The 17,244-nt window shown below is 41.4% G+C and overlaps 1 protein-coding gene across 14 annotated transcripts in view; it reads right to left on the bottom strand.

Moving 5' to 3' along the window:
• The window catches only part of LOC137437491 (tensin-3-like), a 376,468-nt gene that overhangs the window by 141,949 nt on the left and 217,275 nt on the right, over positions 1-17,244 (bottom strand). For all 14 annotated transcript variants that reach the window (XM_078766918.1, XM_078766921.1, XM_078766912.1 and 11 more), the window contains 3 exons: positions 9,788-9,838; positions 8,752-8,874; positions 4,646-4,710 (listed from right to left, as the gene is read on the bottom strand). In XM_078766918.1, the coding sequence (XP_078623044.1) occupies positions 4,646-4,710; positions 8,752-8,874; positions 9,788-9,838 (239 nt within the window). The remainder of the gene's footprint in view (positions 1-4,645; positions 4,711-8,751; positions 8,875-9,787; positions 9,839-17,244) is intronic.

Genomic DNA, 17,244 nt, shown 5'->3' with positions numbered 1-17,244 from the left:
TTTATCAAAAGACAATGCCTGCTATATTTTATAAAATAATTTATAAAATAATTTAATCGAAATTTCAACAAAACATTCGATTCAAATTGACTTTAGACAGCAAGTTGCTGTGAGGAAAGATGCCGTCCTGTACACATGTTGCTATTTTATATTCTGTAATTATAATTTATCATAATTTGGCAATATCCTGACAGGTCTTGGAGGAGAACAACAAAAATATTTACTATGACCATCATGTTTCTCTGCCCAGAAGTATAACTCAGAAGTTTGTTTTCACTCTACTCTTCTGATTCTGATTCTTTGATAAATGGATGCAATTTATTTTCAATGGTACTCACTTCAGTAGGAATATTGTGCCACGTGGAATGAAAAAACAAAACAAAACAAAACCAACACTTGACCACAAATATGGTATACAAGTATTCACATGCCAATTTATTTTGCAGATCCATGTTATATTATCAGCCATGAAAAAGTAAACGCAGTCCTATTTTCCTATTCTTTAAATTTTTAAAGAATATTTAATTACTATTAATATTTAATATTAATATTAATATTATTTAATATTTAATTTAATTTATTTAATTATATTTAATTAATTTATTTATTTAATATATAATATTTAATTAGAGGGAATTTAAAGAATTTAATATTTAATTATCAGCATATTTCCTACGAAAATTCCACCTTCCCACTTTATTTTATATCATTCCGAATTGATTTTAATCCGTTCCAGGGTTGAAAAAGCATTATTACAGGATTGATGAAATGCCATCGGACGCTGCTTACGGTTATAAAAACCGCAGCGGTCGCTTTGAATGAAGAAGAGGAATCACATTACGTCGGTAAATGACATTCGTTTTGGGAAATCGTGGGGGAGCAAAGATGGCGGACAAATGGCTTTAAAAAATGAGCTTCCCTTCCTATCCAGTTAGTATAGAGATCAGTGGATTTGGTGTGTCAAAGCTTCGAAATTCTCAAAGGATCCTGCAAAATCTGGCTTTTCAACATAAGATTGTGAATCAAAAAAAGACGGGTGAAACAAACTCCGATTGAACTTTTTCGCAATTGTTTATGCATACTTCCGCATCCGCAAGATGGCGGCCTCCATGGTGTGATTTCGTGCGTCAAAGCGTCGAAATTCTCAAAGGATCCAGCAACATCTGGCTTTTCAGCATAATACGTATGCGTTCATTCACAACACCGGCTTCGCCGGCTACTAGTAGTAGTACCCGACTGCAAAGCCGCAATGAGCCGGCGAAGCCAAAGCCTCTTGCCACTATTTTACCCATCACTGTGGCATCAGTAGGTTAGGTAGTTGGTAGTAGGTAGGTGTAGTAGGTACCGTCGGTGTAGAAGGTGTAGTAGGTGTAGTAGGTGTAGTAGGTGTAGTAGGTACCATTTGCATTCTGGATGAGATTAAAATTGATAAAATTTACTTCTTGATTAATTCGGTGAATTCCGTCTCCACTTCGGATATTTCCGGCCATGAAAAACTATCCCCGACGGCCGAGAGATTTCTAAAAAATAATTCTTCGTCAATTTTAGAATATTTGACGCCGTTTTCACCCTCCGAAACGCGTAATAAGCTTTTTTAAAATATTTTTCAAATGCTCGAATCTCATTGGTTCCGGTGTTTGGTGACGATTTTCGTTGAAGATAACGAGGTTGGTCTTAACGTATTTTAATTACAAATTAGAGGTGCATTAGATTGTGAATCAAACAAAGACGGGCGAAACAAACTCCTATTGAACTTTTTCGCAACTGTTTTATGCAAACTTCCGCATCCGGTCGATGGCGGCCTCCATTGCGTGATTTGGTTTTAGAAATATTTTTTCAAATGCTCGAATCTCATTGGTTCCCAGTGTTTGGTGACGCTTTTCGTTGAAGATAACCAGGCCCATGTGGGCCGAGGTTGGTCTTAAAGTATTTTAATTACAAATTAGAGGTGCATTAGATTGTGAATCAAACAACGACGGGTGAAACAAACTCCTATTGAACTTTTTCGCAATTGTTTTATGCAAACTTCCGCATCCGGTCGATGGCGGCCTCCATTGCGTGATTTGGTTTTAGAAATATTTTTTCAAATGCTCAAATCTCATTGGTTCCGGTGTTTGGTGACGCTTTTCGTTGAAGATAACCAGGCCCGTGCGGGCCGAGGTTGGTCTTAAAGTATTTTAATAATAAATTGGAGGTGCATAAGATTGTGAATCAAACAAAGACGGGTGAAAGAAACTCCTATTGAACGTTTTTCAATTTGTTATGCATACTTCCGCATCCGCAAGATGGCGGCCTCCATTGCGCTTCGGAATTCTCGAGCCAAGGGATACAGCATAATCTGGTTTTCGACATAATACGTACGCGTTTATTGACAACACCGGCTTCGCCGGCTATTATAAAAGGTCTTTGTCCAGATCATAAATATAGTAAAAATATTATTAAAAATAAGGATCATAAATATTTTTCTTAGGTCATTATTTACTTTAAACGATGAGTATATTTGCATCAGGAAGAAGATAATTGGTTTGAGTCATTTATTTAATTGTCACATATCTTTTCCACATAACTCACTGGAATCCTCACTACTCTGCACCCTACACATTTGCTCCTTGAAGATTGCCCACCTCTCCATTGCAGAATGCCCACTCATTGACTTTACAAAATGTAAAGCTCCCAAATCACTTCTGTTTGCCTTCCTAAAATCCAACAGCCTTGCACCACTATTGTCCTCAAATGTTCCACTACTTTCACCTCCTCCACCATTTTGGAATAATTACTTAACACCAATGACCGCACTGTGGTCACAACCAGTGACACAAAATATTTTTTTTTGGCCTCCTTTGTCCACTCAACTCCATCATCCTTGGTGTTGAAGGTGTTATGCAATTCATCTCTGAGGGTCTTCATGGTTTGGTTCAACATCAATTATGAGTCTGGCGGACAGCTGGGTCATTTCACACCCTCTAAGATGTTACCTAACATGTGAAGGCATCCCCACCCCTCCTTCCAATCTAACGCAACAAACCCAGGCAGTGTATAATCAGCAGAGGCCTACAGGTATGATGTCTTAGGCCTACCAGAAAACCAAGAAGGCAGCAATATTATTTGTTATGGGTGCCATGTGGGTGGATTAAACAACAACAACAACAACAACAGGCATTTCAAGGCCATTTTCCCTGCAAGAGCAGGGGTTAGCCTTGCGGTCCCCATGACAATCTTCTCCATTTTGCCCTATTTTCTGCATCTCCCCTTGTTAACCCCCTTGCCCGCATTTCTTCTTCGACCATCTTTAGCCAAGTCTTGCTGTTTCTCTTCACAGCATCAATCACAGGCTCTATTCCCATCATCTTTCGCAATTCATCATTTGTCTTCCTCTCTCTCAACGATACTCCGCACATCCACCGAACCATTCGCATTTCCACCCTTTTCCAGCCTTCGTTGCTGCTCTATGTTCATTACCCATGTCTCGCTCCCATAAATCATAACACTTCTCACACATGCAGCATACACCATTCCCTTCAGCTTAAACGGCACTCCCCTCCTCGTCAGCACGCCACTCAGTTCCCGAAACTTCTTCCATGCACATCTCACTCTAGCAACCGTTGCCGAGTCTGATCCACCTTCTCCATTCAGCATGTCTCCTAGGTAACAAAATGTTTTCACACCTTCCAGCTTCACGCCGTCTCCAAAATCCAACTCAACATTTCCTCCATCTGCAGCTCCCTCTGTGCACACCTTACACTTGAATGCAGCTGCCACACTGGTTAATGACCCTCTCAAACCACTACATTTTTGATGAACCCACTCAGCGCACATTGTACATTGAATGGAGTTCACTCCGACACCCTTCCTGCACACAGCACACGGCCACTTCCCAGTTCTTTCCACCTCACCACATGCTTTACCACTTGCCATCGCCTTCGTTTTTCCGATATTCACCTTCAGACCTTTTGTCTCCATACATTCCTTCCACTTGTTCATCTTCTCCTTCAGTCCATCCATACTTTCTGCAATCAACACCAGATCATCTGCATACAACAACTCCCACGGTAAACCCTCCTTTACGTTCCGAGCCAGCACCTCCATCACAGCTACAAATAGTAGTGGACTTAGTACCGACCCCTGATGCACTCCCACCTTCACCTCAAACTCACCACTGTTCCCGTCCTTCGTCCTTACAGCTGTGCGCGCTCTTTTGTACATTGACATCACTAATCTGATCAACCATTCCTGCACTCCTAACTTCCTCAATGCCCATGTCAATACTTCACGTGGAACCCTATCGACACAAATGTGTGTGGGGTGAAGCAGCTGTCCAACCAATGGGTGCACATTTAAAAAATGAACCCCCAACAAGAACCACAACAACAACAACAAACACGCAGAGCTCTTGTATATACCTGCGATATGTCGCAGGTAAAAAGAGGTCGAACACTGCACTTCTCCGCAAACTGGGTTAATAAGCAATGTTGGACAAAAGCACTTAACAGTTGATCCCATACAGACATAATGATCAACGTGTAGTTAACGATAAATCCTTCATAGTGAAACTATGATCTTTGCAGATATGGCATTGAATGAATGAATGAACATGAATAAATGCATTACGACACATAAACAGTGTTTGCAGGTTGCGTTGTTTTACCTCGCACAGATGTTGCTGTAGTGCATATAACATGCCACGACCAGGCCGGTGTTTCCTTTGTTTCCCTGAAATACAATTTCACCAATCATTGTGCATCATACATTTAATAACAACCTTAACACATCTGAATGACCCCAAATATCACCTGAGGAATAAGGATCATACATCTAAGTGACCGGAATTATGTGGCCATAGGTAAAGAGAGCACTGAATGCATAGGAAGGAAGCGTCAGGTCAAAGATATCCTGTCATGGTCCTTGCGTTTGGGTAGTTGCCCATCTTCAATGTATTTTGTGTTGCTCTAAAAGTACCTTCAATACTCTGTTATCTTTCATTTGTCTACTTCTACCGAGCAGAAAATTAGCATTGCAGTCATAAATACCAAAAGACCAATTTAGTTTTATTAATCGTGCTCAAACGCCTTTAATATACTTATTTATTTTATTTTGTATACATAGTGGAGGCTCATGGAAGAGTTAGTACTAGTACGATGAACGGATCAGGATGCAACAGGACAAAAGGAAGAGCAGAGAGGGGGGAAACACTGACAGCGGAGCTGAAAGCCAAGGCAGAGGTGGGCGGACAAACAATGGGTGTGGGGAGGATTGGGGGGGAGACAGGAAAGGATGCATGTGGTGGACAAGATGGATACAGAAAGAAAATCTCAGAAGGGAAAACTAGAAATTTGGAAGAAGGAGGGATTGGGGTGGGGAGGGGGTTAACGGGGATAGAAAAGATCATGTTTTTGCATTGGGGATGATCTGAGATGGTGGTGAACAGATGATCGTGAAGACATGAAGGGAGGGATGAGATTGAAGAGAGTGTGGAAGATGGTTCCACAGTTGGGGGAAAAAATGGAACGAATGAGTGGAGATGAGCAGTGATCCTGGATTTAGGTAGTTTCACCAGAAGGGGGTTGACAGATCGGAAAGAGCAGAGGATACAAGACCAGAAAGGTGGCGATAGAAGACAGAGAGACCACAGACCTGTCTACGATGGCAAAGTGGTAGGCCCATAGACTCAGCTGCGTCGTGGGAGAATCCAATAATCTTAAAGGCCTTGGTTTCCACACCCTCAAGCTGAGAGCAAGATGTGAGGCAGGGGAGCCAGCCCAGAGGGGAGAGCAGCACTCCTTGAACTTGAAATTTATTATTATCTTTATTATCCACATTAAAATCAACATTTTGACTACAATGTCATAAAAAAAGTAAAGTAAAAAATGATTGATGCCGTGAATACCGTGAATACTCACGGTATTCAGAGACTCCATAAAGCTGTGGATGAAGTCCTTGTAGGTGGATAGGAGTTCAGGCATGCCTAGGAAGGAGTTTTTACGCCGGATGATGCCCATTACTTTGGAGGCCATCTTTGATTTGAAATGTGGTTTGCCAAAGAAAGATCATGGCTGATCGTGAGAACCAGGAGTTTGAATGACTGAACCTCCTCAAGAGGATTGTTAAAAAAGTAGATGGGAGGGTTTACCATACGGTCCTTTCGGAGAGAGATAGTGAGAGTGTGAGATTTGTCAGGATTTAAAGACATAGCCCAAGTGTTTGACCATCTTGTGATTTTGTCAAATTCTGAAGAGAGGGTAGAGGCTGCAATCTGCCTGTCTGAAGGATGAGGGATGTTACGTCAAAGGGTGGAGTCATCAGGAAATGGTTAAAGAGGATTTTCCAGAGAGACAGAGAGATCATTGATGAAGATCAGGAATAGAACTGGCCTTGGGGCAATCCAGTCTTGACAGGGAGAGGAGATGAAAGGATTCTGTAAGAGCCGCACTTTGGCTCTGAGAGTAGGTGAAGTCAGTAAGCCGTGTGTGGAGTTAGCTCTGGATGCCATCGGCAGACAGTTTGGACAGCAAGGCGGGATGCCAGACTGTATCAAAAGCACAAGATATGTCCAGAGAGAAGGCTCATGTCTGACATTGAGGGCATCAACCCATTGTTGGGTGAGGAGAAGCAGCATGTCCAAGGTGGAGTGGCCTGGTCTAAATCCGAATTGATGATCTGAGATGTGGTTGTTGGAGAAAAGGAAGGATTTCATATCAACTGTGATGATGGATTCAATGACCTCGCTGATGATTGGAAGTAAGTTGATAGGTTTGTAGTTAAGGTGGTGATTAGTTGTTCTACCATTTCAGGTCACCTGGAACAAAAAATGTTCAGGTGAGGTATTTGCATCGTGTGGTGTCGGTCAGTCTGTGAGTCAGTCAGGCTGTATCTAAACACTCGGAACTTCTTTTATGTAACTCCACACATGATTTTGATGAAACTTGACCACAACCTTCTTCACCCATGATGGACAAAAGTATGTTCATGGCATTAAAAAATTAGGGGGTTGCGCTCCAAAATAGGTGTTTACTTTCTTCTCAGTCACATATTTTGTGGGCCATCCAACTAGTGGTTTCCTGGTTCTACCAGGTGAGCCCAGGGTCATTTCCCCTATTTTTATTTAATGTATTGATGTTGGCAGATTTCCAAGCAGATGGAAGATAACCTTGGGCTAATGGGCTAAGGACAGAGAGAGGATGTGCAAAAGCAGCAGATTCAGAGTCGAGGGTTGAAAGAACCTTCTCCATCTTTTCAGGTGCAAAAGACAGAGTCCACGTGCAGTTGGGTAAGATTGCGAAGGATAGTTTTTGAGAGTGAGAGGTTGGGGACACAAGATTTAGAAGCAAAAACAAAATTGAGTCATTCAGCCTTCTCAGGAGCAGAGTCGGCAGCAGTGCCACTTGAAGAGAGGGGAGGGATGGAAGGGGAGCATACTCCGGAGACAAGTTTGAAAGTTCATTCTTGAGGTTGGACAGATGTTGTTTTCTTTCTGGACACATACTTGTTGCGGACTTTTTGGAATGCACTGAGATTTCTTTCGGACAGAATTGCCTTCCAGGAAGAGAAGGCAAGTTGTTTCAGAGCAACTGCCTCACCACAGGATTCAGTGTACCATCGGTGGGAAGAGGTGTAGGATTGAGATGGGATGGATCTGTGCATAAGAGAGAGCAGGTTCCTGTGGAAGAATTCCCACGCTGAGTTAACATCAAGGGCGGTAGATGTAGGAGACAAATCCTGAAGAGAAATGGATGTTTGCAGTCCCAATCTGTGACCTTGCTCTGCCAATCTGCTTGAGTGAGATGCCAGGCTCGCCGGCGTTAAGGTAGCTTCCTGAGAATGGTCAGAAAGTTTTACAGTTAATCATATTTACAATATGTTATTTTTTTACAGTAATTTTACAATACAAATTTATTGTAATAATGTGTGGCAGATGACAACATTCCTGTGGTGTACCTGGTGAGTGTTCTTAAACACAAAATAATGTCAAATTGGCAAATAGTAACACACAAAAGGCTCTATTTAGTGCCAAGCTACTCAGAAAATAGGTACAAAAGCCTACGTGTTTATCGATTGAATATTGAAGGCCCAGCACCTGTGAAGTGCAACTTTCTCTCAAGAACCCCTCAAGACCACAATATCGACATCCTCGCAGTACAAGAAACATGAGAGATGTATTACATGCCAGCCGCTACCACGTTGATGGCATCAATTTATTTGCAGCTATCTACTCCCATAAGCACGGCATTGCTTCCTACCATCACGAAAAGTCTAACGTACTTCATTCAGTAAGAGGCCAGAATTATGGAACTTTCTGCAGCAATGGTGAGAATATTTAGAAGAACCAGCGATAACCAATGACTACAAGGCACCACATGTGGTATGACCACTCCCAGCACTGCCAAAGGCACAAAACCCAGAAGTCCGTCTTGGCGACTTCAATAGTCAACATATATAAATGGGGAGGAAATTGATAAACAACAAAATAGAAATAAGTATTCAAAAAGTGAAAATAAAGGCCAAAGTAGGGAAATCAATCAATTGCCTCGTTAACATGGTGCAAATAAATAAATGGAACTCAAAATCAAATAAATACCCTGAACATTTACAACAAAACACCAAAATCAAGTACGATCCAAAGCATCTGTCTGGTGTAGACTCGGTTCATAGCATGGTTTGTCACCTCTACATTGCTTGGTTTGAGGCTGCTTGTGGTTCTTTTGGGGACGATCAAAACAAAAACACAGAAATACAAAACAAATGAGCTACACTGACCTTGCTCTGGATTACGACGACGTGCTGCGGGTGAGAGTTCAGCCACGAATCGACAGACTTGCAAAGGCTACAGATCATATCCAGTGGTGGAGCGTGCAGGTCGGGCCAGGTGAAATCCACCACCTGATTACAATAAATAAATAAAAAATAGCACCTACCATCAGACATCTCACGGTATTCAGAGATTCTCGGACTCTGTCAGTCAGAAAATATACATAGTACGAAGGTTGATCAGAAAGTCTGTGGCCTTACAAGCTCTTGCAAAATAAAACAATGATTGTTTGGATAAAAGGTGATAATTAACATGTTGGGATAACATAAAATTTCACAATTACAGAGGAGAAAAGTGAAAAACATTTACACCAATAATTTGACAAGTGCAACAAAAAAAGTAAAACTAGAAAGCATCGGAACATGCAACGCCTGCGTCCGCTTTGTATTCGGACATCTTCTTCTTCCGTATGTTAAACATGACGGAAACGGTTTAAAAAATACAAAACGAAAATTGACGATTTTATGCAGCCTGGACCTTTGACCTTTTGATCTAAAAAAACAATCAGCTTCTAGCTTTTGATTGGTGAACCAATTCCTTAACCAAATATGCAAATTCTTTAAATTTCAGGTCATTCGAATGAAAATTGACGATTTTATGCAACCTTGACCTTTGATATTTTGATTTTTTTAAAACAAAAAACAAGCATTGATGATGATGATTTATTGGAAAAGAAGTATGGAAACAAAGTTGGGTGAAGATTTTTTTATAATACAAATTCCCCTTAATACCATCCATTGACTTTATACATAATTTATCAATCACTTGCATTTCAGGCCCCAGACTTATCAATCACTAACTGAAAAAAACAAAACTTTTCCTGTGTGAATCGATGGGGGTTTGTTGAACCCTTTAAAACAGACATTACATGAGCCTAAATTGGTGTCAATTTGAAAAAGCATGCTCGGTAGAACAACAAAAACCCGATAGAGCAATGGAAATGATGTTTTTATCAAAAACAACACAAAATGAATTTTTACTCACGTGCTGGTTAAACTTTACCAAGTCTTGCCTCCGCTCAGAAAGGTTAAAAACCTGAAATATTGTTATTATTATTAACAGTAATCAAAAATACCTGATCTATTGTATTATTTCATGTATTCTGTAAGCAAACATCCTTCAATAATCATTGATCTATTGTATTATTCCATGTATTCTGTAAGCAAACATCCTTCAATAATGATTGATCTATTGTATTATTCCACGTATTGTGTAAGCAAACGTCTTACAATAATCATTGATATATTGTATTATTCCATGTATTGTGTAAGCAAACGTCTTTCAATTAATCATTGATCTATTGTATTATTCCATGTATTGTGTAAGCAAACGTCTTTCAATTATCATTGATCTATTCTATTATTCCATGTATTGTCTAAGCAAACGTCTTTCAATAAATCATTGATCTATTCTATTATTCCATGTATTGTGTGAGCAAACGTCTTTCTATAATCATTGATGTATTGCATTATTCCATATATTGTGTAAGCAAACGTCTTTCAATAATCATTGATCTATTGTAATTATTCCATGTATTGTGTAAGCAAACATCTTTCAATAATCATTGATGTATTGTATTATTCCATGTATTGTGTAAGCAAGCATTTTTCAATAATCATTGATCTATTGTATTATTCCATGTATTGTGTAAGCAAACGTCTTTCAATAATCATTGATCTATTGTATTATTCCATGTATTGTGTAAGCAAACATCTTTCAATAATCTTTGATCAATTGTATTCTTCCATGTGTTGTGTAAGCAAACATCTTCAATAATCTTTGATCAATTGTATTATTCCATGTGTTGTGTAAGCAAACATCTTCAATAATCTTTGATCTATTGTATTATTTCATGTGTTGTGCAAGCAAACATCTTTCAATTAATCATTGATCTATTGTATTATTCCATGTGTTGTGTAAGCAAACAAACATCTTTCAATCATCGTCACACTGCATTTTTCTGTTTGTCTGTCTTTCTGTTCCCTTATATCGTCCACATCTCAATAACGGAATATTGTAGGGCCGCCAAATCTGGCAGATATAATAGGGTCCCTTTGGGAGTGTCATACAGGGGCGGCGATAAGGTGGTGGTAGGTTTTGGGGAAGGAAAAGCGAGAATGGGAGGGAAGATACTTATGAAGGCACACATGATCACAACAAAATTTCGCACACATATTCCGGGACAATGGGGAGTAAAATAAGGGGGTAGTAATTTTGGGAAGGAGGAAGGGGGCTCTCTATAATAGGGGTCCGACTATTCGTAACCCTATGGAGCGCAGTGCTACAGAAGGCCATCCCTATTCCTTGTGCAGCAAGTATCTTGCGGACAGTGTACAGTGAAACAACAGTGTGTGGATTCATTTTTTTTTCCAGAAGTATGTACAGTCACGTGAAAAAGTAAGTACACCCCATGTAAAGTTTTGACTTTTTCAACATATTTCAACATACAGCCATTTGATCTTCATTTCAACAATATTGATAGATAAAGGTGATATAATATAACAAATATCATGAAACATTTACATTTTGTAGTCCATTGTATAATTTAAATAAACATAAATGCAAATTTCGCATGTGGAAAAAGTAAGTACACCCCTACATTTATCACTACTTCAAATACCTAAAATTAGAATCAGGTGCACCAGCTCAGGTGCAAATGATTAGAACATCGTTAGAGAGGATCTTGGAGGAACCTGTCTTATTTAAACCTCAGACATTTAGTTTGGTTTGCTCTTTGTTGTTGAAGTGTGCGGCGTCACCATGCCGAGATCAAAAGAGCTCTCTGAGGCCTTCAGAAAGAAGGGTATATATGCCTACGAGTCTGGGAAGGGATTTAAAAAGATGTCCAAACAATTTGAAATCAATCATTCGACTGTCTGGAAGATCATCTACAAGTGCAGAAGATTCCAAACAACTGCCAACTTGTTCAGGCCAGGCCGCCCCAGCAAGTTCAGCCCGAGAGCAGACCGCAAGATGCTGAAAGGTCTCTAAGAACCCCAGAATGTCATCACGGGACCTACAGGTAGCTCTTACCACTGTTGATGTCAAAGTGCTTGAGTTGACCATGAGAAAGAGGCTGCACAAATTTGATCTACATGGGAGGTGTGCCAGGAGGAAACCTTTGCTGTCCAGAAAGAAAATCAGGGCAAGACTAAAGTTTGCCAAAGAACACCGAGGCAAAGACTAGCACTTCTAGAACAATGTGCTCTGGACAGATGAGTCAAAGGTAGAGCTATTTGGCCACAATACCAGCAGATATGTTTGGCAAAAACCAAAGACAGCATTTGACCACAAGAACCTGATACCAACTGTAAAGCATGGTGGTGGAAATATTATGGTTTGGGGCAGCTTTGCTGCATCAGGGCCTGGGCAGCTCACCATCATAGAATCCACTATGAATTCTTCATTGTACCAGAGGGTGCTTGAGGATAATGTGAGGCCATCTGTCGGAAAGTTGAAGCTCAACCGAAGGTGGACCTTGCAACATGACAATGACCCTAAACATACCATTAAATCCACCAAGGAATGGCTGAAAAGAAAGAAATGGAGGGTTCTGGAATGACCAAGTCAAAGTCGGATCTGAATCCCATCGTGATGTTGTGGGGGGATTTGAAATGAGCTGTGCATGCAAGAAACCCCTCAAACATCGCACAGCTGAAATAATTCTGCATGGAGGAGTGGGCAAAAATTTCTCCCAGTCGATCTGAGAGACTTGTAGACAGTTATAAGAAATGCCTACTAGAGGTTGTTTCTGCCAAAGCGGGCAATACCACCTATTAGAGCCAAGGGTGTACTTACTTTTTCCACATGCGAAATTTGCATCTATGTTTATTTAATAATAATAATAATAATAATAATAATTCATTTATTTTGTATAGCGCTTTTCCAGAAGCCCAAAGGCATTTTGACAGAGTGGCAAACATAATGCATAACAATACATGAAAACAACAATTGCAAAAAGACAAGAATCAATAGGGAAATATTTAAAGCAAAAGGAGGGAGAAGGAGAAGAGATAGTCAGGGGTTAAATGCTGTGGGTTGAATGTTGAATGCAGTGTTGAACAGGTGGGTCTTTAGTGATGTTTTGAATGTGGTGAGTGAGGAGGAGTCTCTGATGGTGTGAGGTAGTGAGTTCCAGAGGGTGGGAGCAGCGATGGAGAAGGCCCTGTCCCCCCAGGATCTGAATTTGGTCCGGATGGAGGGGGTCAGGAGGTTGGTACCAGCAGAGCGGAGGTTGCGGGTGGGAGTGTGTCTGGAGAGGAGGTCAGCCAGGTAGGATGGGGCCAGGTTATGGAGGGCTTTGTATGTCAAGAGGAGGATTTTGTACTGGATTCTCTGGGGGATGGGGAGCCAGTGAAGCTTGTATAGGACGGGGGTGATGTGGTCACGGGTCCGGGAATGGGTGAGTAGACGGGCAGCGGAGTTCTGAATGTATTGGAGTTTATTGGTGATTTTTGAGGGTGAACCATAGAGGAGGCTATTGCAGTAGTCCAGACGGGAGGTGATGAAGGCGTGGATGAGGGTTTCTGCAGTCGTGGAGGAGAGGGATGAGCGGAGACGGGCAATGTTTTTCAGGTGAAAGAAGGCTGACTTTGTGATCTGTTTAGTGTATTTGTCGAAGGAAAGGGTTTGGTCAAAGATGACACCAAGATTCCGGATGTGAGGGGAGGTGGATACTGGGATATCGTCGATGTTGAGGGCAAAGTTATGGGTGGATTTTGTGAGCGTTTTTGGGCCAATGATGATTATTTCAGATTTATCACAGTTAAGCTTGAGGAAGTTGATTTGAAGCCAGGATTTTATTTCAGTGATGCAGTTTCTCAGGATAGAGTGGGTGTCGGTGGAGACGGACTTGGTGGAGATGAAAAGCTGGATGTCATCGGCGAAGCAGTGGAATTGGAGACCATGACGGCGGATTAAGTGACCGAGCGGGGACAGGTAAAGGATGAAGAGGAGGGGGCCAAGAACTGAACCTTGGGGGACACCTTGGGGGAGGGGAGCAGTGGGGGATTTGCAGTTATTGATGGAGATGAACTGGCATCTGTCAGAGAGGTATGATTTAATCCAAGAGAGGGCAGTGCCGGTAACGTTAAAGGTGGATTCAAGTCGGGTGAGGAGGATAGTGTGATCGATGGTGTCAAAGGCAGCGCTGAGGTCGAGGAGGACGAGAATGTTGAGGTTGCCAGCGTCAGAGGAGAGGAGAAGGTCGTTGGTGATTTTGAGGAGAGCAGTTTCAGTACTGTGGTTGGACCGGAATCCGGATTGGAATGTTTCATACAGGTTATTGGCAGAGAGGTGATGTTTGAGTTGAGTGGCTACAGCGCGTTCCAAAACTTTTGACAGAAAGGGTAGGTTGGAGATGGGTCTGAAGTTGTTTAGGGTGTCAGGGTTTAGTCCAGGTTTTTTTAGAATGGGGGTAACAGCAGCAATTTTGAGGGAAGGTGGGACGATGCCTGTAGACAGGGAGGAGTTTATTGTTGCAGTGATAAGTGGAGAGAGAGCAGGGAGGGAGGCTTTGACAAAGTTGGAGGGGAGGGGATGGGATGTAATTTAAATTATACAATGGACTACAAAATGTAAATGTTTCATGATATTTGTTATATTATATCACCTTTATCTATCAATATTGTTGAAATGAAGATCAAATAGCTGTATGTTGAAATATGTTGAAAAAGTCAAAACTTTACATGGGGTGTACTTACTTTTTCACGTGACTGTACATTGTGTCTAAATAATGCACACGAGCTTCTAGAAACTAGATGAAGAAAGTCATTATGAAGAAGACAACGTGCTTATTGACGAGGAGACTACCTCAAATAATGAAATTCCATTTAATCAAATTACTTGTGATTTTCATCTCAGACCTTTGAAGATGCTCTTCATCAGGTGATTAACGGTCATTTTTTAAATTCTTACTAATTCCTTTATTATGAAACTCGTTTTATTCTCCTTTACACTGAACATGAATCGGTGTGAATTTTGCCGGAATTCTCTAATTTTATCGCATTATTCTTGTACGAGAGACCCGCATGTCACTTTTGGTGCTTTTTTTTTTTAATCCTCCCAAGTACCCACTAATGGTATGGGTATGCCTTTTACTCGCTTCTTCTTCTTCACTTTACCCTGAACATGAATCGGTGTGAATTTTGCCGGCATTCTCTAATTTTATCGCATTATTCTTGTACGAGAGACCCACATGTCACTTTGGTGCTTTTTAAAATCTTCCCAAGTACCCACTAATGGTATGGGTATGCCTTTTACTCGCTTCTTCTTCACTTTACACTGAACATGAATCTGTGTGAATTTTGCCGGAATTCTCTAATTTTATCGCATTATTCTTGTACGAGAGACCCACATGTCACTTTTGATGCTTTTTTATCTTCCCAAGTACCCACTAATGGTATGGGTATGCCTTTTACTCGCTTCTTCTTCTTCACTTTACCCTGAACATGAATCTGTGTGAATTTTGTCGGAATTCTCTAATTTTATCGCTTTATTCTTGTATGAGAGACCCACATGTCACTTTTGGTGCTTTTTTAATCCTCCCATGTACCCACTAATGGTATGGGTATGCCTTTTACTCGCTTCTTCTTCTTCACTTTACCCTGAACATGAATCGGTGTGAATTTTGCCCGCATTCTCTAATTTTATCGCATTATTCTTGTACGAGAGACCCACATGTCACTTTTGATGCTTTTTTATCTTCCCAAGTACCCACTAATGGTATGGGTATGCCTTTTACTCGCTTCTTCTTCACTTTACACTGAACATGAATCTGTGTGAATTTTCCCGGAATTCTCTAATTTTATCGCATTATTCTTGTACGAGAGACCCACATGTCACTTTTGATGCTTTTTTATCTTCCCAAGTACCCACTGATGGTATGGGTATGCCTTTTACTCGCTTCTTCTTCTTCTTCACTTTACACTGAACATGAATGTGTGAGATTTGTGACAAAGTTACGCAGTTTAATAGAATTACATGCGATTTTCACTTCTGACTTGCCTATAATAAGATACGAATTGTGTATACATGCTCGAGGATCTTGGAAGAGCTGAAGCCGGATGGAAAGCAACAAAATGTGAGAATGAGTCGAAGTGAGAATGAGTGAGATCAAGGGGAGGAGGACAAGATGACATGGAGTGAACAAGCTGAATGAAACACAGAAAAAAGAGGAAGAGGAAAGTGGAGCTGGAACAGAAAAGGAACAAATCACTTGACTGACTAACAAAAGAGGTGAGGGAAAGGAAGGATTACCTCAATCAATAGTGACGGACGGACTACACTCGCCGCAAACAATTTGGAGCTGATCTCGTGTTTTCTACCATTTTTGTGACACTTTCCCATGGAAAGTCATAAGATTCTATATTATGGCCTGTACAGTGGGAATTGAGGCCTTCCATTCCCACAGACCCTTTCCTAGTTTATTAATTTGATCCTTTGTGCTTTGTGTAGTCAATATTCGACGATAATACATTCGACTATAATAACATTGTGAAAGAAATCCGAATTTACTGTCACGTGACACTTGGTGTCTTCCCTCCAATCCTTTGTGACCCGAATCGGTTTTCAACTTGCAATCCTTGCCCTATTAATTTGCATCATTTCGAATGCACCTTTTGTTGCTTAGCTGGTTCTTTATGATGTAACTGTGTATACACCTTTGGGATAACACTTTATGTATTATTCACTGCAGGCTGTTGCTATTGTTGTTGTTGTTGTTATTGTTGGTTTTTCATACCTTCTTCTAGCTGTCGGGCCCTATCTCTCACCTCCATGGTTTTACCTTGTGTTCTACCACATGAGTTGACACATTAAACTTAACTGTGTTACATATTTATGTGAATGTATGTGAATTACCATTCAGGTCTTTGCTTATCCATGTTTAGTAGATGAAGGGTTGTTGTGGTTGGAGGGTCAGGAGCCCTTCTGAAAAGTGTCCGGAAACGGAAGTGACCGGAAACGGAAGAAGAAAAGACACGAGGAAGAAACGCGACGAGTATTCTTCTTCCTCGCCCCGCTCCGACGAAAGGTGGGATTGATTGAGCCGTGTGGAAAAGCGGCGTTCCCGAGCCCGTCTGGCGAGAGGAGTTACCGGGACGATACCTGCCCGGTGGACGTCAAACTGTCGTGTGGCCGTGCACCGACCCAGCGTTTGGCACCATTCGCGACACCGTCTAAAAAGACGCGTACGGGTCGCCCGTTGGGGCCTAACACGCCTTGCAAGCGGCGTGGGGCTTTTGGCTTGCTTTCCCGTACCCGCTTCGCGTGGCCACGGGGGGCTGCAGCCGGGGTGCCGGGTACGATACCTGCCCGGTGGAAACACGTCCACCCGGGGTTCGTTCAACCGCCCGAGTGCGGCGACGCCGACCATCATCTTGGTCAGGAGGGGCCCAGAGACATTGTGCGGGACCGAGACCAAAAGGGGGTCGTGAGTACTC

This window comes from Myxine glutinosa, chromosome 12 (genome assembly GCF_964187855.1).
Source record: "Myxine glutinosa chromosome 12, kmMyxGlut1.1, whole genome shotgun sequence".
Classification (NCBI taxonomy): Eukaryota; Metazoa; Chordata; class Myxini; order Myxiniformes; family Myxinidae; genus Myxine; species Myxine glutinosa.
The sequence above is the reverse complement of the archived record's forward strand: the minus strand, read 5'-3'. Positions and strand labels throughout refer to the sequence as shown.